Below are 23,253 nucleotides of genomic sequence, written 5' to 3'. Positions count from 1 at the left end.
TAGAATCACATAGCTGCTGGTCCCTAATGGCTTTCTCCTCCTAGTCTCCTCCTTATGCAAGGCATGACCGGCAGAGCCAGAGGGGACCAGTGTCCACTCATCTTACTGTGAGCCCATAAAGCGTCTCACTGTTAGAGCTCTAAAATTTGTGTTGCTCTATGGAAATAAATAAAGTTGCAGCTGTTTTAGTGACCCCAGCTCAGAATTTACAATATGCACAACGTTGATTTTTGGCATCCAAGTGCAATCAAGATTAAATCCAAACCACAAAATAGTAAGACTGACTCACTTTTTTTTTGTCACTCTGAAATTTACTGTACTGATTCATAAAGAAACTTTTTAATCGCACAATGCTTCCTGTAGCACAAACAACATTTGATTGTCAAAGCTTTCCAGAGAGGGAAGCCCCCACAGCTCTGAGAAGAAAAAGACCAAAACGTGGAGCTTCACTCCTCCAATAAATTGTTTTCTGGTGTGACGAAGCCTCTATTTTTTTCCCCTCACTGACAACTTGCTTCCAACATCTGAATCTTGTTAGGACTGTTTCACAGAACAACAAGACAGCAGGGAAAGGCAATGAAGAGATCAGCGAAACAGTGATAAATTTCTGACTATTAGTTCAATAGTGACTTGTTTTTGCCATTACCACAAAGCGATGGCTGCACAGCTTGAAAACTACAGTGCAATGAAAGACGGGTAAGTGACATATGCTGTGTGGGTGTGTGTGTGTGTGGATGTATGTGTGTTGTCAATCTACGCCCCACTCTCAAGCCACAGAGCCACTGAGCAGATGTTGTTTCTCCCGCTTGCTCTATCGCTTTTCATTTTTCGCTCTCCTTCTCATTCTGACGATGTTTTCTCTGCTCTCTGCGCAAGACGCATTTTTGCAGCAGGTCCGGTTGAGAATGAACAAAGTGTGACCAATGTGAGCTTCTGGCCTTGAACTACAAAACGCCAATTTAACTATGTGTCAAACTCTCAGACCCTCCAAGACTTTGAATGACAACAAACGTGTCATTGAATTGTATCGTGCATTAAATTACAACAAATACAACATAGTGGGGATTTGGTCTAGAGCTTTTCTAGTTTCTTCTTTGCATACTTCTCTAAGAGATTCTAGTCACATTGTACTCATTCTAAAAAAGAAAAAAAAAGTCAAACAACAGCTTGAGAACATATCAACAAAAATGAGTGATGTCTAAAGTGAGGATTTTCAATTACAGCATTAGCATGTTGAAGGACCGCAATGAAAAGTGCTGTCCGCGGTGCTGAACGGTGCCAAGAGTTGACACGTACTTCACTTATCCTCTGTTACCTAAGTATATAAACACACTCTGCGCAGACATCAAATAAACTACTTCGATAACTGACAAATGGGTTTAAGTCACCTTTCTCAGAAACAGTGTTAATTAAGTATCTTTGAGTTTGGACTGTTTGTTAGGCCGCACCCTGAAGACTTCATTTGGAGTTTGAAAACTATTTCACATTAATTTCAATAAGTGATTAATCGGTTCATCAGGAGAATAATTAACAGATGCCGAATGAAAATGATTGGTTTCAGTGACATTCTTGAGCCTTGAAAATTTGTGCACACGCAGAATTTCTATCTCTCACCACTATTACATGAAAATAAGTTCATGCAATGATTTATCATTATTTCATTGTGACGTTCTGCACAGTGGTTGTTCTTTCACCAAAACAACCCGTCAAATCAATCTTTGCCATCTGCAAAGTCGGGCCCTCAGAGGGAAACAGAAGGTTGTAGTGCTGACATGAGTGACAGATTGTTGGCAGCACCCAACGTCTGTCTATACTTACTTTGAGTTACTCCTGCTGAGGGAAATACTTGCTGACTGTATAGTAAGAGTATAGGTTGTTTTTTTACGCAGCTAACTCTGTGACGCATTCAAAACTGAACTCTGTAACACTGAAGAGCTAAAGGTAGGAAGAGCGTGAGGACTCAAATCCGTTTGCAGCATACCATGGACCGGAGAGGAACTAACGAAAGAAGGGACTAAAGATACGGTTGTTGTCTGACAATGTGAAAAGGAAATTAAACAATGCTGAACCCAGACAGCAGAGCTACATTCTTGAAAAGTGAAACGCAGCAACGCACGTATGGCGCAACCCTCATCCAAAACACAGACTAATTTATCAAAAGATTAAGCCATCAATGATAAAGTTAAAGAAACTCCTGCGTACTTTCTGTCAACACTTCAGAGGAACTCAGCTTAAAACTGTTTGGCGCTTTTTCAAATGTAAAAGAGAAAAAGAAAATCTCCACCGTCTAATTGAGAAGAACAGGCTTAAGACTTTAAATTAGTTGATTTAAAGTGTCAATATCATTAATTACTAAGCCATATAAAAAAGAAAAGAAGCATGAACGTTGTTATCCGGCTGCAGTTCAGTCTCATCACTGAGGGTAGCATAGTTTTGTTGCTGTTGGAGTTTGGTCAACATTTAATAAATCAGAAGTTTGGTTTATTTTGTCAAAGAAATTGATTTTTAAAGAAACATAGGTGCAAAAGTGCAGGAACTCAGGCACCCTACAAAGAGTTTTAATACTAATCAGAAGCAGGAAGATGAACTTAACACTTCAAAAGGAGGGAAGAGATGAAGGAAGGATTTTCTTTACTTCTTTCTGACCTGCTCTACTCAACTGGCGGGGTTTAGTCTGGGAATGGGTGGAGACAGAGAAATGGGGGAGAGGGAGGGACAGACCCTCCCAACCAGCACCCGTCTCACACACATTTATATTTGCGCGCACACATGCACGCTCACCCAGCTCTTCAAAGCCAAGTGGTTTTAATAGATATCCAATTAGACTAAGACATGTGGGGAACTGCTGCAGCAGATGAATAAGGTGAAAAGACAGACAAGATTCAGTCACCTCACAGAAACAGATAACCAGAGAGATAGAGACAGGGGAGAGGCAGAGGAAAGAGGGAGGGGGCCAGTGGAGAGAGAGCCACACACGGGAGGAAAGAAGAGAGACAACACGCTGCTCCAGAACTCAGACTCTGAGAGGCAGGGACAGAGGACAGACTGGGAGCTCAGCTCACTGACAGACGCACAACAAGAGAGGGGAGAAAGACGAGAGCTGGGGGTCTCGGTTACACACTCAAGTAACTTCAAACCAGCTCAAACAAAGCAAGAGAAACAAAGAGAAAAAGGGAGAAGAAAAGAAGAAAGTCTGGATTCTCTGACTTTTTCTTTTTTTGTAAACTGCATTTTGTGGATTTCTCTAAAAGCAGGACAGATGTGTTTTTTTGTCTGATTTCTGTTGTTATTTATTCATTTTGTACAAAGCACTTTGACAGCTTTTATTCAGCCTCCTCTGCCTTGCTCTTGAGCTTCTCTCGACTTAAGGACATAAATGTGGCACGTGTGTGTGTGGAGTAGATTGCAGTACCATATATGAATGAACTTGTAAAGTGTGTTTTGCACTTAAGGGATTTGGAGCGTGTGTGTGTGAGGATCCAGGCGCAAAGAGTCTTGAGAGGAGAAGAAGGCGAGAGGTCCATAAGGCGAGACCTCATGATCTAAGTTGATGTTGACACATTCCTGTGGTGCTTCTGAGGAAAAACCAGAACAAGGGGACTACAGCAGAGTCAACCGCAGCACCGAAAGCTTCCACCACCACCAGCTACATCACCATCATATATTACTGATAAATCCTAGTCTGCTGCCAAAAGTCCTGCTCCGGACTACTGGAGTCATATTGCCTTCACCCCAGCCATTCCACAGGTTTCAACACCTACAGTCCCAGTGAGGTTGTGGGTTACTAGACAGAGGAGGTATAGTCCGTCGGTCAGGGGGAGTTTCTCCCACTCTCTTTCCCTCTCCCTGCACCCAGCTCAGCATGCCCCAGCCCCTGAGCACCTCCACAGCTCTCCCAGCTCCACTACCATGTGTAGATGGACAGTGACACAAGGTGCACCGGTCGCCTGGTTCTCCTCCTGCCCCCGCTGCAGACCTCCTTCACTCCTTCTCTTCCTCACCTTCCTTCTCCTGCTCGGATCCTCGTCGTCCTCGCCGCTGCCTGCCGCTTCATCATTAGACTCTGAAAAGAACCACAATGCACCAGGAGGGTCTTCTCCTCAACTTTTCATCTCATATCCGCAACCTTCGTCTTCTCCCGCACCGCTCCACGCATCCTCTGCTAGGTTGCCAAGGGCGACCAATGTGTCATCTTTGTCCGCAACAGTCGTCGGGCGTCATGTGCGGAGCAGCTACAAACATCTACAAGGAGACGTGCGCAGGAGGAAACTATTCTCCTTCCAGAAATTCTTTCTTCGCATTGACAAGGATGGAAATGTTAATGGCACCAAAAGTGAGGACGATCTATACAGTAAGTCAGCTTCCTTTCACTTTTAATGTGTACTTACAACATCTAATTTACGAGAAATAATGTAATAATAATTATCTTAATTATCATATCATAATCATAATAATCATAATTATCCTGTTTTATTTACAAGTTTCCCTAGCAGCTCTTTGCATTTAAACCTTTTGGCAGCACTAAAAAGTGATAAGAGGCCAGCCAAATACAAATACCCCTCTATCTGTCAGTTAGACCACTGTGGTAAAAGACACACCAGTTCTTCTTCCACTCTATCTCAAGAGTTTATTTGTGGAGAGTAATGTTCTTGTGTTTCCTGGCGAGGCAACAGTGCACACTAAGACAGGTGACTGGGCAAAAGAACAAATAACAGAGTTGCGTGATTCCAACCTTTTCACCATGTGTGGAGGAAAAGCATATTTGTCTGACTACAAAGAGATTGGGAGAAAAACGCATGAGAGTTTAAGAGCACTCGACGAGAAAAAAATAAAATAAGTAAGCCAAAAAGATTGGGAAAAAAAACAAAAAACAAAAAAAACAGGGATAGATGATCTACTGGAACCAATTAGAAATTGCCCAGAGAAAGTTCTTCTTCTTTGAGGAAAATCTAAAACAGCTACTACCAAACCCCTGGGGAGAATGGCAATTCCACTTACTCCTTACTGCTATTGTGATGCAGCTATAATAGTGCTGGGCATATGCTAATTATGAGGTTCTACTGACTCAGATTTAAAGTAATAAACATGCGATCCCGGCTCCTTTTTCAGGTTGCCCATTTCGCAGGCTGTGAAATATGATTTTAACCTTCATGTATCCTGTGAGGGGTCACTGAGCACACACGCTCGTTTGTCAGCGCCACTCAGCTTCACATCCACACAGTCACACTCTTTCACACCGGCACCAATCTCAGTCTTCCACCGCTGGACACTGAAAAATTCAACCGTCACTTGCACCTTGAAGTTATTTCAACTGTGTGGGAGCACAAATGCATGACTCACCGCTAAGTGCACAGATGTAATGATCATTTCTGTACTAAACAGGGTGGAAAGTTAATATCTATTTTCATAAAAATGATTAGAAAAGTTCTTTTGCCAGTTATAATGGCAGTTAAATGCTATCAGGCAGGTCTCAAGGCATTCCAACCTGCAAACTAGTAAATCTAAATACTTCTAACAACTTGTAAGGCTCCTCACAATCAGTTATGGCTGATCTAAAACAGAAAATCAGCTGTTATCATTCTGTCATCCGCAACTTTTATCTTCCAGCTAAACACATCTGGAAGTCCTCCAAGGCTGCCACAGTTTTCTGGCCTGTGAGCAGCAAAGAAAACCTGCTCTGCCTCAGAGAACATTGACAGTGGGTGCTGAGGGAGAGCAGAACCTTACTCCCACATTTACCTGACCAGATTTCCCTGCCAGTTCAATGGATCACACATAGAAAAAAAACAAAACAAATTTCTTCGATATTAAACAACAGTCTCCGGCTGCACTATGTCTACTGTATGTTTTTCAATCTCATGCAGCATGTCAAATGCGTGTGTGTGTCGGGGAATGAAGTCCTTATAATAGGACTTCATCCCTCACACACCTTCATACACATGTCATAGGTTTGCATGCATCTGTCTGTGGGGCTGTGGCGCTGTACGAGCCTCTCCTGCTGGGCGCACACACACACACGCGCCTGAGCATAGAGAGGCCAGTCTTGCACATGGCCTCCATATGGCAAAGCCCACTTTTATTAGGGCCAGGGCCAGTGTGAATGTGTGCATTTGTGTGTGTGTGTGTGTGTGTGTGTGTGTGTGTGTGTGTGTGTGTGTGTGTGTGCCACTCAGACACCAAGGCTCGGCCAGACATGGCTGAAGGAATTTCAATTAGCGTCTCTTCCTCCCTCCCCTTGCCTGCAGTGCTCTCTAACACACACATGCACACGTGCACACACTTTGACACACACAGAAAGAACTCAACCATTAGGCTGCAACGTGTCACTAACTATAATGGCATCAGGTCATTGCATTAGAGGGACAATCCATCAATTTCAGGAGCTCTTGCCATTTGATTACGGTGGGAAATCGGTAGGAACTTTCCAGATAGGAAAAAGAAACTTTCATATGGAACACACAGTCCATGCCTTGCAAACCGTATTCATCTAGCATTCATTAGCATTCATCTAGCAGCATGTTTATTAAGCAGTTCATCAAGCCGTCTCCACCTGATAGCAAGTACAGATGTTACTCGTGTGTCAGATTGAGAAAAGATGGGTGAACGTGGTAATAAACTGGATTAACTATCATGCTATAAGTAGGTCTTCATATTTGTGCATTTAGAGTACACTGTCTGTATCTGTGCACGAACTTGCAAGGAGCAGGATCTGTAGGCTCCCCCTGCTTTTTTGCATATGTTCTGAACAAATTGAAGACTTCAAACTAAAACAAACAGGACATAACTAAATTCTGTACCCTCTGTTCATCTATTCTGTCACAAGAGTTCTCCCGCTTACAAGTTTCCTGGCGTGATTGTGCTTGTCTGGGTTTTAAACACACTTTTTTGTTTGTTTTTACATTTCAGATCATAACATTGTTCATTTACAGTGTGATAGTTTTAGAGCTTATAGAAGCAAAACAACTGCTACAGAGCTACACACTGACTTGAGAACAAATTACTTGCTTGTTGCAGGTCTCTGTGCTGTGCTCATTAGAAACACGTGGCTACCTTGTGCCAATGCAAAGCCAAGTGGGTATACAGTATAAGCACAGCGCAATGGAGTTTCTCCAACCCAAGTTCCCCCAGAACTTTTATTTAAGCTAAAAATCGGCCACTTCTTACGGAAAGTGTAAGGGTGTAACTAAAGAAGGGGCAAATGCCGTGGTTATCAACATCTAGTAGTCTGGTAACGTTCAAGGTGTCGGATTGCAAATGAGCGTCATTAGACGATGTCAGAGGTGATGAAGACGGTTTTAGCTTCAGCTCCGGGGCCGAGGCTCTCTTCCACCGCCGAGCCTATCTAATCAAAGCTAAGCCTATCACATTATTCAAGGTTTAAGACGCGTATTATGAATTTCTGCTTGTGATGTGCTCAGTGCCCATCTGTCGATCTCACCTCAAAAGGCCTTCACTGTGAGGCGCTCCGGTCTCGTGTTGAAAAGTCGCAGAGCTGTCAGGAGGTGATTAACATTGATCCTGTCGCTGACCACAAACAACAAAACTGTCATTGTTCTCCTCCCTCCATGCTGGCCACAGACTGTTTCATCCTGTTTACACACAAACAAATAAAGCAATGAAACAAATGGACACATATTTGCAGTTGGACCGCAGACTTATTGAGGCTTATTGGTGCCAACTTGACAACAGTTGGAGATTTGATTTTCACTGTGACCACCCGGACTGTAAATGTTACGTCCATTAATCAGTATACCCTGACATGGATGAGTCTTACAAACAATTACTCACAGGGAGTGTAGAGAGAACTCCACTTTCCGTCTTTACTTTTAGTTTGTTGTGGCCGAGAGAGCCGCAATTTTGACCTTCTAAAGTTTGAAAGACTAAATTTAAATGAATCACATGCAGTCTACAATAATCTACCCAACCTGTAATGGTGCTGGAGTTAAAAGAAAAAAAAAGTCTAAGACTAAAGACTATTAAGTCCAAATTGCTATAAGATTACACTCCACATGTCCAAAAATGCACCGTAATACAGCTCTTTCTCTGCAAATAGAGCTAAATTGTCAAAACACATTTGGGTTTCTTACTGTTTTTCTCTCTTCAAAACCATAACTGTGTCTTCATCTTTCATCTGAGCATCATAAAGCTTCTGTGCCTCAAAGAGGTTAAAGCATAGTAAAACTGTAACAAGTGCTGGCCCTTCCAGAAAATGTTAAACATCACCTTGAAATCAGTCCCAGCCTTCTCCTCTTCTGTTTTTGGACGTCTCTATTTTGCGGCCTCCGTCTCGCTATCTCTCTGCCCGAGGAGCATGTTCAGGGTTCTCATGGGAAAAGGTAAGAGTGTGGCCCATAAAAGAGAGTTATGAGGTGATACTGGATCCACCAGGGGTTAGTGTCAGCGTTGCTTTTCATTTAAAATCACTCTGACATCTTCATAGACTTTTCTCTGCCGCTGCCGTAAATAACAGTGATGTGTAAATGTCGCAACAACATCTTGTTCGGGAATTACTAACGCAAGCGCTCCAGGACCATTTTTAACAGCAGCATTTGCATTCAGTTGAAATCTGAAATCATACAATGAACATACACTCCCCTCACATTTCTAAACACGCTCGTTCCGATCTTTTCTCTCGCCTCAACAATTATACTGACAATCATCGATGGGCTGCAAACAAAAAAAAGGTAAATTGTGTTTTCCTTGTGATGCTTGGTTAAAATCTGAAATGCAGAAGGAGTCTGGATGAAATCATTTCACTTTTGAATGGTGGCTACTTTTATCTGTGGAGCTATCAGCTCCTGCAGAAACACTCAAAAACATTACTTGTCTTACTGAGCTTTGCTTTGAGTGTTATGAACTCCTATTGTCTTCAGATAATGAAACAGAGTCCATTCATTTGGAAACTTAAAATAAGGTTTCATTATGAGCCAGTATGCAATAAAACCTCTGGCTTGTATAATGACAAAATATGCAGCATTCACTGGTCTCATGACTGTTTTGTTCATTAGTAGTCCACATGTCTCAGTGACTAACTGCAGTAATAAAAACGTTTGCCCTCACATTTGATACAATTTCCATTCCTTGAATAAAAAGATTAGCCACTGTAATTGTTTACGACCTCGACTGATTAACCCCGTGTGACTTCACAAAATGGCTTCACTGACAATAAGCAGGTTTTTCCAATTCATGGCGGAGACATCACGTCGTAACCATCCATTTAAGTGCCCCCCTTCACTTGTGCTGTTGAGGGGTCTCACTCCATCTCACACTAAGGAGTGAGTGTGACGTTCAAAGGTCAAGATGTGTGAGTGCCCTTTAACCCCGTTACTACCCGGGCAGGGTCACTTTCAGAGCATGAGTGTGACAGAAATGCTGACACAAGCATCCTGGAAATTATCCCAATAAAAGTTTCCCATTAGGATATGACCCTGGACTGAGATGCCTGATACTTTACCTAGGAAATGGAAAACAGCTTGTTAGATCACAGTTAGGAGAATTATCACATTTTCTCCCACAGATGTGTGCAGATATGTTTTGTTCTAACCTGCCAGGTTCGCTTACAAATCCCTTAAACAGATTGTTGAAGGACTTGTATATTGTTCAACAAGTCCTCCAAGTGGAACCGTGAGATAAGTCACTTGTTCACACCCAGCCATACGGCTCATAACGCTGTCCTGTAAAGTACCGCCCCAACAAGTGGCTGAAGGGAAGTACGACTCAATTAAGCGTTTCCACATCAGAGCAGATGTTGTTAAGTCTTTTGTTGAAGAAGCCACAAAAGTCTTCATAAGGAGGAAAAAGGTGGGATGGATGGAGCAGCTTAGTTCTACGCTTTCAACCATGAGCCTTTGTGTGACCCGAGTCCAACGTATGTTCCACCAGTAACATGACAGCACATTAGAAAAACACCTCCCGTTTGGGTTAGGGTTAGGAAACTGTCATGAACTGTAAAAAGAATTTATCATTTCTACAACGCGTCCCTCACTTTCACGAAAGCCATTTTGCTGGTTGCCCTGGTTACATGTGAACACAACACTTTAAAACAGAATTTTGTCACTTTCTGGTTGGTTTGTCTGCACTGATACCAGATGGACAATAAAGTGCTTTGCATTTTACAAGCTTCATTCATGAGAAAACAACTATATTTTCTTACAGTTCTATAGATGTTGAGAACACCCATTTATATGGATGTTTTCTATAATGATGCATCTTCATCTAAATGATTATTTATTGTCAAAAGTTCCCGTTGCAAATGCATTATGATCTTTGAGGTTAGGTTTTCATTTCTTTCTTCCTGAGCCAGCAGTCCCATATAAAACTGACTCAGTTTTAAAGCCCTCTGGAAATGTTCTTCCACCACTCCGTTTTGGAGTCTGCTTCTGAAAATACTCTGTTTTCAGGGCTATTTCCCCGAAAGCTCCCAACACTACTCAGCAGAGAGAACAATTGGGAAGGGGGCCATATTTCTTAAAGTGCTGTCTTTATACATTTAAAGGTTGAGCGTTTTTTGGCAAGAGTCACAGAGGACAACGACAGGATCTGTCTCATTTTTCCATCACTGTTTACATATTTCCTGTCATCGCCACTTGAAATTTTCCCATTATTTCACTCCATTGTCGTTTAGTATGTCAGCTACAAGAAAGAAATAAGAGCCAGATTTCTGCAGGCAGACTAAGGCAGTCCTGCCACAAACCTAACCAGTCAGGCACCACCTTAAACAAAAGCATTTCAGCCTCAAATCATGTTTCTGTAGTATCTTCCGCTACTTTCAACAACTTTGGCTCTGCAGAGAAAACTGCTAAAGACATCAAGAGACCACAAAAAAATCCTAAATTGAAATCTTTGTTTTGATTGACAGCCTTTTTTATTGTTTGATTTACGTTGAGGATTCATGAAGAATACAATCATCTGTGTCCTGGAGAGAAGGAGAAAGATGGAAAAGAGTGCAGGAGATTGTCTGATGTACGAGTTATCATTCCCGTACAATGGTATCATATAAACAAATATGCTGAAAGCACGATGTTGCACTAAACAGACAGCTGCATGGAAGATTTGGAGACCAAATTATCAAGACCAAATAATCCTACATCAACATAAAGATGGAGGCCATTCAGAGCAGCAACTGGTTCATCTCAGTTCAGTCTTAACAGCAGCCCAAAATGACAAATTGCAGCAATGTTACTCTTGGCGTAAACAGTGATGGGAAAGTTGTCTGCAAATTGCTTGATTTGCAACGTCAGCGACACACTCATCTCCGTGGTTTGGCTTTGTAACATTGCGTAATCTCAGAGAAGTTGAAGCCAGACCCTCTTTGTTTTATAGATGATTACATCGGAAGAAAATCTATAAAGAGGAACAAAAAGAGCAAAAACGACTGTTAGTCTGCATCGTCATGATAATCTTTACGCTTTTAATGAAGCAGTGCATGAGACTCTTTATGCTACAGAGTGGACTTAATGATGATCTTTTGCAGGAGAAAAAACAAATTGACACAGATCTAAAACCAAGCTTTAAAGGAGGCATTTGGCTTTTGGCTGGTTGACTGACATAAAATTAATCTACAAAAAGCTGAGACAGATTTCAAGCTTGAATAGCTCAACTGCCAATGTAAGGACTCTGTGCTTTTCCTTGTCATGTACTTTCAAACAGAAAATATTTTATATATTCAAAGATGGGCAATGGTGACCAATTTCTTTTTTGCATTTGTCAGTTTTTGCTGGCTTGTTGCACTAAAAAAATGTGTTGGGGAACTTAAAAGACTGAGCCACAACTGTATTTTAGTGCGTTTTCGCCAGCTTTTCATTACCAGCACCTGTGCTTATAAAATGCATCCAAATCGCAATGCTGAAAGTGTCATTGAGGTGTGAGCCTGGTGCCTGTGAACAGGCCGAATTCATGGCCAGTAAAGCAGTGGGAGGTGAAGAATAGCATGTGTGACGGACAACATCCAGGACGGCTGCCATACCGACACCACGTGCATTAGGAAAAGCCCCCCACAAACACACACACACACATACAAAATACACACTTCACGTTCCTGCTCACCACAACACACATGCACACACACACTGCATGAAAGTGAGGTTTTTAATGGAGTCATCAAAGGTAGAGTCCAGAAAGGCATCTGGACAGTCTGGCTGTTTGAGGAGAGCAGCAAGGAATTCCAGCTAATTACTGTGTGTGTGTCTGTGTGTATGTGTGTGTGTGTGTGTGTATGTGTGTGTGTGTGTGCGTGTGTATGTGTGTGTGTGTGTATGTGTGTGTGTGTGTGTGTGTGTGCGTGTGCGTACACGTGTGAGTGAGTGTAACAATTGAACATTAATGCAGGAGGCGGCCGACACAAAAAAAAAAAGTAGCACAGAGAGAATGTGCAAACTGAATAATATCTGAGGTGCAAAAAAAACAAGATTTCCAAAGCTGAAGAGTCCGTCTGCAACAGCTCAAACCACAACAGTTGGGCAACTTTGTGCTGGCAGTTGAGGCGCAAATGAAAAATGTGTGAAATGCAGACGACCGTCACAGCACTTTTCCTGAAAACATGACTCCTGCCGTGTCAGGCCTGCGAGATGTTTTAAGAGGAACTGGCGTCTTTGGCACTTCATCATGTTACAAAGTCAACTGTTGAAGGAATCACAGTTTCCTAGGTGGTTACTCCCCCCCTCAATCAAATCGCAATTAACATCACTGCAAATTTCTTTCGGCTTCTCTTAAATATGTGTGACATAACTCGCCGTGTACTTTCTGTGCTCGGTTAGGTCGTCTCAAATTACGCGAGTTGGAAAGATGAGGTGCACGAGCATAACTTCATGCTATCTGTTGGCTGGACAACCGGAATTTTAAAGAAAGGGTTTTCACTCGGGTGATCTGTCTGGGTTCGGCTTCCTTTTCGCACCGAGGCCAGTTGTGACAACACATTCAGCCTCAGCTGTGTGCTGTTTCGCCAATTTTCCAAGACAGTGATGCGAGTGCTCCTGTCAGTGGAGGAAATGCACTGGTTAAATCATGAATGCAGGGGAACCAGAACAACCCAACCAGTGGAAAAAAAAATCTTAATAATAAACGATGTGCCAACAATGTTATCTGTTTAACGTGGCTTAGAAACAAAATGTGCAAAACAAATTCAGACATTTATAATTTTCCATTTGTAGAAAAATGTCATATTGAAACAGGCCTCTGTTTTTTCAGCAACAGTCAGGCCCGTTACTCAGGCGGGCTTTGATGTGGCCACTTAGCGCAGGATGATACTGTTCTCAACCACATCAGTCTAAACCAATCCCTCAGTGTTCCCCAAAACACATAATATGCAACAGTTTCTACTACAAGCCAACGTCTTCACCAGCTTTCACCAAGAATCCGCATGGCAGAGGGATGTTTGTTCTCTCTCAAACTTCATAAAGAGCTGGAAATATTCAACTTAACTTGTTTCACACTGGTTAAAAACGTGGGTGGCCTCAAACACAGCAGCAGCTAAAAGAGCAAAACATTTTTTCTACGATACTTTTCTCCAAATTTTTTATACTAAATACAGTTTATATCTTTAATTAATATCTTTAGGCACATTGGTGGCCCATACTCCCCACCCCCCACACACTCATGTCACGAGACGTGAATGTGAGACATCATCTATCACTCTGTTGCTTGTTTTAAATTGAAAAATGACCGACAGTAGGTGCCTGCACTCCTGAAATTGTGTTATTAAATCTTTAAAAATACACAAGATCAATCTTGCATGGTGTAAATTCAGTTTCTTGGATACCACCTTCATATTTCACAGGTGAAAAGAGTGAAAGAATATGTCACCGTGGAGATGCACTCCCTCCATTCTTCCCACTGACCGTAGTTCAGGGCACAAACTTTTCCACCAGTGACAATATTTCACAATACAGAGCGAGACCTCTCCAGGCAGTAGACCCGCTCACAGCTGGTCACTGTGTTGAGGTTACAAAGTGAACAAGCGCTGTATAATCTTCAAAAAAGCCCCTGAATAAACAGTGGAAACATTTTCACAACCTCCCTTAACCTTTAGGTTCAACTGAAGTCTCAGAGACCGTGTTTCCAAAGGGGGCCAATGAGGGGTCGACGGGAGGTCTGTGTATGTGTGTGTTCCTGTGTGAGTGTGTGCATCTCTAAGCATGTTTTTTTCTAAATATTTAGTTGTGATTATAGTGATCTGCCTTAGATGGTCTCCGTAATGATCGCGTTGCTGAAGACATAATCTCCATCCTGGTCTGCAGCTTAGAACTGTGAGTAAGTGTCTAAAGTGACGAAGAGTGTTTGATGAATGTGTATCGTCTTACTGTGTCATATAAGCAGTTCAGCTATCAGGTGAAATGCTTTATAAAAAAAAGAACAAAAAAGGAAAACTGCCCTAACACCCACTGCTGCTGTCCACCTGCCATGTGAACCAAAGCTAAGGCCTCATACATCTCACTGAGAGCATACCCGTAAAAGTCTGGCCACCCATATGACAGTGAAGTTAAGATGTTAACGCTAAAGAGGAATAACACATAAAGAGTTGTGTTACAGAGCCAGAAGGAGAATGACACAGATGGAGTTTTAAAATGGGGGGGAAAAAAAGATAAATATGTAAATATAATATAATATAATATGAACAATCAAATAATCTTTAAATCATAAATAATTTTTTATCCCATATTCAATTAAAAAATACGTATTAATAGATCAGCTTAAAGAGATATTGTTTTATTTTTGATCATACATGTGCGCATTTTGAATTGAATGTGAATAAGATGATTAAGAAGTTGGTATAGGTGCAAGTTTACGTTTTTGTTGCAGCCCCCCTCCACTTTTAACACCTCCCGATATGTTTTAGGAGAACAGAGACCAGCTGCTGCAGTACTGCAGGAGAAATGTTCACTCATTCTTGCTTGATAGAGGCTTTCAACCGCACAAAGGTTTGGGGTGTCCTTTATAGCATTACTCATTTTGAAACATGCCAAATGTTTCCAGCTTGCAACAAGTCTGGACTCCAGACAATCTGTCATCCTAGAATCTCATTACAGTCCTCTGTTCCTGAGTCCATGCACTTATTCTTACCTTGTTGAACAATTTGCCCTGACAGGCTTTCACAAAGTGGTGAACCCTGTTCCATCTTTACTTCTGAAACACTCAGTGAGATAGATGCTCCTTTCAGTCTACCGACATGTTGCCGGTTAATTCGATGCGAGATGTTACACCAGCTGGGTTTGATATGGATTTATGTTACACAGACTCCTTCTTTTTAGGAGAGACAGGGATGCTAACTGTTAACAAGCTCTCCTGCAGAGATTTCTTGGCACATAGTTGCCAACTTTGCGTAAAATTGGTTAGAATTTGTACGTTCATACGGTTCAAAATTTATTTTTCTCTGAGCAAAGGTTGGGAGATGTGACAAATCCACATAAAATAGTGAGAGTGACCACACATAAAATATAGATTAAAAAAGGAAAGCAGAAACTGCACCCGCACTGACAGACAGTGGTAAGTCAGTGGTTCTCCCGTTACCTTGGACGCCGCACACTTCTGCCGTGAGCTTTTAAAAGCGGATTTCCAAACACATTATGGCTTGACTGAGTCGCAGAGAATTTGGCAGCAAACCTCACGAAACATTGTTATGATCTTTATGGAGTGGTTAATGGAAAGGTTTGCTCTTGTTAGACAGCCAGGTTATGTTTATTTGAACTTGCAGCTCAGTCAGTGTTACAGTTTCAGCTCGACAGGTACAGAAAAATATTTTGGCCAGCTGCTATGAAAGTTATAATGTTGCCGTGTTACATGCAGGTGTTTGCCCTGGGTAGTTTCGTGAAAAATGCTGATAGCGGCAAATGTCCGTGCCTTTTTTTAATTAAGTAAATCCTGCACTGTTAGTGCTGGATCATAAAAATCTCTTTTTTCTTTTGCATTCAAAAACAAAAATATATAATGAAGACACTGTGGGAGATCCAGGTGGCACACAGAGAAAAATAAAGGGTAAAATCGTGAAATTAAGTTCTAACAGCACTATAAGCCTAGCAGCGGGGTTTGAAGCTTGTGTGTGTGTGTCTGCAGCATGATTTGTTTAGCTGAAAAACTTTATGTGCATCTATGACACAAGATTATGTGCCGTATTTCTGTGTCCTTGCCATAAACCGTGTAGCTGCAATTGAAACCTTTTGTTGCAGCCAGGCTTTTTAACTCGCAGGCGGCCAGGATGCTTCTGGTAACTGGCAAAAGGGCCATAAAAGAGCCCTGTGCTTTTGGTTTTTGACAAACCACATCAAACAAGAGGAGGGAGAACAGTTTGAACAGGTGGAGCAGCTTTTTAGCGCAGCACAGACAGATCCTATTTTGTGAGGATCACAGCACAGATTTGTCAGCTGAGAAGCAGCGAAATGGAACATCTTGAACCTGATAAATTAGAGTTGTGCTGTGGTACATGTCTGAGTGAGTAATGAACTTGATGTTGCATGCCAGCATGATGCACAAACAGTCATGGAAAATCATGAAGTTTAGAAGTTAAACAATCCTTTATTGACCAAAAGAGGGAACTTTGGAGATAGATAACAGCTTTGGAAAAATTCATCATTTAAAAAAGAAGGAATTGTGGCCAAAACTATTACAAATGGCAGAAACACACACAAGAGGAAACAACTGTCTCTGCGCAACATCAAGTTAAATGTGTCTAAATGCCAAAACAGTCTCTCTGGGCTATTGCAAAGCAAAAGGAATAAAGGGATTAGGACACAACATTGATTTTTCTTCTAGAAATATATATGGAAAGGTTGCAAGAGAAAAAATAAATTTATACCAACAAAGAGATTCTCAACATGAGCAATTGCTAACTACTGAACACTGTACTGTGAACTCATGCTCTCAGCCATACTCCGGGTCTAACCATATCAAAACACTGAGTGTTGAGCGAAGAGACATCTGCTAAAAAGAGTAAAAATACTTGTAAAGTGCATATATGAAAAGGAAAGTACACTTTCTTTCAAATGTCCCAAAAATATAATCTAGCAAATGGGGAGGGGTTAAAACCCTTAGAGATACTCTAAGGGTACTAACTCATTTTCCACCTCTTCCAGCAACAACGCTCCACTTCCCAAGCTAATCCTCCTGAACCCAAGATAGTTTTATGGCTTGGTGTACTGACTTAAGGATGAGAGAAGAAAGGGCCAGCGACCACAGCTTAAACCAGTAATTGGTTCAGGCTTGAAAACTGATACATACGCCTTGACCTCTTGCGAGTCTGGCAGCTCAAATGCTACTCTCCATTCTGTCCGTGTGCCTGCCGGCCTGCCTGCCTTCACTCCCCTGGTCAGAAAAACAAAACATTAAATGCAGAAATGCTTTTTCCTGGCTTACACCTTGGTCCCAGGGCATGCAGCCCACAAACTAACAGGGGGCAAGAGGCCGGTCTGAGGTCTGACTGTCACACAGTCAAGAAAAAAACTTCGGAGACGAGACTGGGGTTCACTTGTGAGGAGGAAACTTGGATAATTCATGTCTTTTTCAGTATTCGAGAACTTTCATGTTCAAAAAATGCAGTCAACAGTAAAAGGTGCAGAACAAAATGTTATTTTTCACATTTCGGACTATACAACCTCTGTTATACATCTACTTTTGAGGCGTTTCTGTCCCAGTTTCTCAGTCATAAATTGCAATTTCAGTAACAGCAGTGACAGAAAAACTTCAGAAATATAAGACTTTTAACAAAGTAGCAATTGAGCTGAACCACTTAGTGGTCCATACTTTTGATTTTTGCTTCTCTCTCATTTATAAATGTAAACTGAATAGCCATTACTTTTGGAGTGAGGCCCTGTTTTTGAACATCGAAACACAAAAATGGAATAATCAATTACTTTTAAAAACAGAAACTGAGTCTATGAACGATATCTAATGAACATATCCACATGCAGGTGACAAGTTGTGCTCTCTGTGCCCTCTGCACCAGGTATTTTGGAGATCAAATCAGTGGACGTGGGAGTGGTGGCCATCAAGGGCCTCAGCAGCAACCACTACCTGGCAATCAAGAAGAACGGAGTTCTGTATGGAGCGGTGAGTACCAGTTTCATTTCTGTTTCACGGTTACATGCCGTTCTTTATGAGAAATCCCCATTACCTCCAAATAAAATGCTCTCTTTTTTGCAAGAACACTTGCAGTCCTGTAATTGAACTTTAGAAAATTGTACTTTATAAAATAATAGACAACGCTGCAAGAAACAAGGCCCCAGAAATAGGAACATCAGTTAGTCGGCACAAGCTATAATCTCTGGTACCTTGCTCTCCCTCCTTCAGTCCATTCAGAAACAGGGAACACAATCCTTCAGTTTCTCTATTCTGCTTCAGTCCCTCTGGGGAGAACAGCTCCCGATTCATCTGTTTTCTCTCTTTCCCACTTTACTTCACCCCCCCCCCCCCCCCCCTCCCCCCTGGCTTTTCCTTACTTTGAAAGACCCAATTTTCAGTATGTCTCTCTGGAGCCACACCACAGATGAAATGACACACGGTAGACAAGAAAGAAAAAGAGGCATTTAGTTGCATGGCCTGAAACTGAATTCCCATGACGTCTTCTGCCCGGTGCAACATAAGCCATAATGGCAGTGGGTAGTGAAGGGCTGGCGTTCTATTACACTTGATGGATTTACACAGTGACTTCTTTATCCACTAGTAATCAATTGAAATCATTGTTTCATTAAATCGTCAGATTAAGTGTTAGAAAGACCTTTTGCTTTTAACACTGTTACTGTGAATTTTATGAGCAACCACTACATGGCCATATATGCACCATGTAGATTTTATCTAAACAGCTTTTTATCTATCAAATGACACCTGAAATGCTTTTTTCCCCACAAAACTACAAATTTGAAGCTCTTTTCTTAGCAACTTGGTTCAGGGAATACAGTGAGCAATTAGACTCCCGTCACCCTTCTCTATTGCAGAGTGTGTCTTAGTTGAGATGTGTCCTATTGCTTCGAGCTACCATGCGCTGTAAAGTAGACACAAATTGCACTCAATAACTCTTGAAGTACCAAACCTGAGAGCTAGGACTCTCACAAACAACAAACCAAGCTCACAGAACAATAATACAGAACAAGAATACTTGACTTGAAGTTTTATTCTCAAATATCATCCATCCATCCATCCATCCATCCATCCATCCATCCATCCATCCATCCATCCATCCATCCATCCATCCATCCATCACCTACCGCTTATCTGGGGGTCGGGTCGCGAGGGCAGCAGCTTTAACAGAGAAACCCAGACGTCCCTGTCCCCGGCCACTTCCTCCAACTCTTCCGGGGGGACCCCGAGGCGTTCCCAGGCCAGCCGAGAGACATAGTCTCTCCAACGTGTTCTGGGTCTTCCCCGGTGTCTCCTCCCAGTGGGACGTGCCCGGAACACCTCCCCAGGGAGGCGTCCAGGGGGCATCCTAACCAGATGCCCGAGCCACCTCATCTGACTCCTCTCAATGCGGAGGAGCAGCGGTTCTACTCCGAGCCCCTCCCAGATGACTGAGCTTCTCACCCTATCTCTAAGGGAGAGCCCAGACACCCTGCAGAGGAAATCCATTTCGGCCGCTTGTATTCGCGATCTCGTTCTTTCAGTCGCTACCCGTGACCATAGGTGAGGATGGGAACGTAGATTGACCAGTAAGTAGAGAGCTTCGCCTTCTGGCTCAGCTCCTTCTTCACAACGACGGGTCGGTGCAGAGCCCGCAACACTGCAGACGCTGCACCGATCCGCCCGTCAATCTCATGCTCCATTCGTCCCTCACTCGTGAACAAGACCCCGAGATACTTGAACTCCTCCATTTGGGGAAGGATCTCGTTCCCGACCCGGAGAGAGCATTCCACCCTTTTCCGGCTGAGAACCATAGTCTCGGATTTTTCTCAAATACCTACAGTACACTTCCATTATCTTCAGTTCAACCCCGGACGGGCAGTACCCTTCCCTTATTCCGAAAGTAGGAATACTTAAATTATGTGAAGGCCAGCACGCAATTTAAATATCATTGTAATTTCACCATCAAATATTGCCTCGATAAATCCGGGGCTTCAATGAAAAAGTTTTTCGTGGCTGATTTTTAGAGCTGTGACTAATATGGGCTACATTTTATTCAAAGTATGTGTGGAAATCCCAATTTCCATGATTTAAGAAAGGCAATAATATTTCCTCTATAACTTTTATAGCCACATAACTTCTGATGATATTTCATTGTTAATAGCAAACCAAAATAGCTAAAGCAAAAGAGTTTGAACTCGCCAATTATCTGGTACTGCTGATGCAGCACAATTTAAAGTCGAAGTTTGGAGGAAACAAAGACGAAGAGGCTTGAAAGTTGTAGTCTGAGCAGGAAGTCTGATGTATTTTTCCCCAGTCTGAAGGCCCACTGAATGCCAAGTTTTCAGACATAAAGAGCCCGAAACTAAGTGACAGGATGGGTTTTGTTTTCAGATAACTCAAGACCCCGAGTTATATGCTTTAAAGCACAGAAAAAGTAAAATTTTTTAAAACTATGTTCCTTAATGACCTCACTTTTAACTTCTTCACACAAAGTCCAGCAAATAAGAAATGAAACAACTACTTGAAAAACTTTGGACTTAGGCTTTTAACACCCTTTTAAGCAAATTACTTTTACCGGGTAACATCCTCAATATACAAAATGTACCGATAGTATAGCAAAAAAAAAAGAAAGAAAAAGAAGCAGAACAGCATCTTTTAAATATTCTCGTTCTGCTTTGAGAACATTCAGTTTTACTTCTGGAACCAATCTGAACAGCTGTGGTCAGATTCAGAGAGAGACTGAGAGCAAGAGATACTGAGCATGAGTGTGTGTGTGTGAGGAAAGCACATTTTTGCTCGTGAGTATCGACTGCATCCAGTTAACTGCCTGCTTAAGTGACGATAGCCTTGAGCACAACGGCAGCTTCCAGTAAACTGACTGCTCCCTCAGATCATTTTCTCTTAACATAGCAGTAACATAAGCCACAAACTTTGTGTCACAATGCTCTTTATTGGCAACCAGCCTGAAACTTTCAAATGTCACATCGTATACAAATTCCTCTATCCCGAGCCCATCCACTGTAAACTTTCATACCAGTGACACACAAGCAACATTCACAACAACTAAGTTTCTATGTCCGGTCTTGAGCAATTGAACTTACCTCCACTAGAGTTAAGAGGACGCCTCGACAGTTTAGACATCAGTAATTACTTCAACAGCAAAAAGACAGAAACACTTCAAGTGCAAGACATACCTATCATCCTCTAAAACAAATCATTAACATTAATCATAATACTGGCAATGGGAGGGAGAGATTTAAAGGAGGAACAGATGACAAACGGTTGATGAATCAGATCCAACTGGACTCCATCAAAGGGAAAATTAAACTGTCCAACTGTTGACTTAAGAAGCTGGTGACTAAGGGATTATTAATGTTAAGATGTTTAGTTAAAGAAGAAGCAAAAAACTACAGTTATTCAGCTTTCTAACAATGAGAGGCTTGAGATTGGTCAATGACTGAGAACGCTTAGCTTTTTCGTAAACAGTAATATAACATATAATAATAAATAAATAATCAGTAATAAATCAGCTAGTTGTTTCAACTACGCTCAAAAACATCCAAATATCATATATATTCACTCAGCTAGCACTGCACTGTGACACACATTGGAATTTTTAATGGCCAAAGATGTTACTCCTTTTTATAGTGGAAAACGCATAAATATTGAAAATAATCAATCATCTTTGGTTCTCTGCTTTGTTCCAATGTTGCATGTTATCTCATTTTTACATCTCCATGCTTCTCCTCCACAGAGGGACTTCGGTCCGGACTGTCGTCTAATTGAACGCATCGAGGAGAACAAGTACAACACCTACGCTTCGGCTGAATGGCGAAACAAGAAGAGGCCCATGTTTGTGGGACTGAACGCCAATGGGAAGCCAATGAAGGGAAAGAAGACGCGGAGGAAAAACACAGCCACTCACTTCCTCCCCATAGTGGTGCAACCAAGATAACTGGACATATCAGCCACAGAAGAACTCTGAACACTGCGGGGGTTTTTTACGGAGTTACAGTGATGGCTACATGGGACAGATCTGAAACTGATCTGTATGATGCACTGAGGAGGAAAAGAAAGAAAATCTATAGACATTTAATTACTGATGATAGAGACATTTCTATTTTTAAAGAAAGATATATAGGTATACATTGTATATATTATTTTCCTGTTTAAGTTATAAAGTACACTGGCACAGTTTAAAAACTAGCAAAGAAACGACTTGTGTGCCAAAATGTGGTTTAGTAACTCACATTTCTAGATTTGCGAAGTGTGTGACAGACAAGATCATAAAGTAAAAGGGCAGAAGTTTTAGGAGAAGAAAGGAAAGAAGAGGAAGCATCGATGGAAACTGACTGAGGGGAGAGACAAGAAAGAGAAAAGAATGGAAAGCAAAAACGAAGAAGCGTTTTGTGAAGAGAGCACCAAAACAAATTTAACACTATCATGTTTTTTCTTCAGATTTATTTATTTTATGTAATATTTAACAAAAAAGAACAAAAACACAAAAAAGGACAAATTCTTGTCTTTTTTTCTACCATTTATGCTTCTCTTTTTGAATACTATTCATTTAAACCTAAATAAATATAAAGAATATATTTGTCTTTAATCTGTTTGACTTTGCATTTTTTTACATGTACAAAATCCAAATTTTATTGTTTGTTTGTTTTTTTGCTAAATACTCAGCAAAAGACAGAAATAAGCCTAACCCATTCATAAGAAAACATACTGATAAAGGTAAGTAATTCAGCAGAGGCTTGAATCTTTTCACGACTCGACAACAACTCCCCTACAATTCCACATCTCAGTCACTCTATATGATCTCTGTTACATACAAGTAAGTTGAAACAGTCCAAACAAGTCCAAGAATCTCATGTTATGAATACTTTAAAAGCAACGGTGTACAGCAATGGAGAATACCCACCCGTTGTTCAGTCATCACTGATAATACGTACTTTCAAATCCACTTTGACACACACTACATTCAGTGGTTTAAGTCAGATTCTTTACTTTCAAGCATGGTAAAGACTAGACCTGCCCGTCTTTGTCTCTTGTTGGCTAGCACAGGTTAGCATAATTGAATGAGTTGGTTAGATTGCGGCACTAATCATTAGATACTGATCCTTACTCCGTCATATCAACCAGCAGAAGACATGTAACAATATGCAAATACTACTAGCCGATTTTAGGGCCTAACTTAATATGGCTGAG

At 41.5% G+C, this 23,253-nt stretch overlaps 1 protein-coding gene across 1 annotated transcript; it reads left to right on the top strand.

Moving 5' to 3' along the window:
- Nucleotides 1-3,690: 3,690 nt before the first annotated feature.
- On the top strand, nt 3,691-22,603 carry fgf10a (fibroblast growth factor 10a). Its single transcript, XM_072372324.1, has 3 exons — nt 3,691-4,351; nt 17,933-18,036; nt 21,800-22,603. Exons 1-3 carry the CDS (start codon nt 3,910-3,912, stop codon nt 21,998-22,000), a joined length of 747 nt encoding a protein of 248 aa, XP_072228425.1. The 5' UTR covers nt 3,691-3,909; the 3' UTR covers nt 22,001-22,603.
- Nucleotides 22,604-23,253: the final 650 nt, after the last annotated feature.

Source organism: Leuresthes tenuis, unplaced genomic scaffold (assembly GCF_036924035.1).
Source record: "Leuresthes tenuis unplaced genomic scaffold, fLeuTen1.0.hap1 SCAF_19, whole genome shotgun sequence".
Lineage (NCBI taxonomy): Eukaryota > Metazoa > Chordata > Actinopteri > Atheriniformes > Atherinopsidae > Leuresthes > Leuresthes tenuis.
The sequence above is the reverse complement of the archived record's forward strand: the minus strand, read 5'-3'. Positions and strand labels throughout refer to the sequence as shown.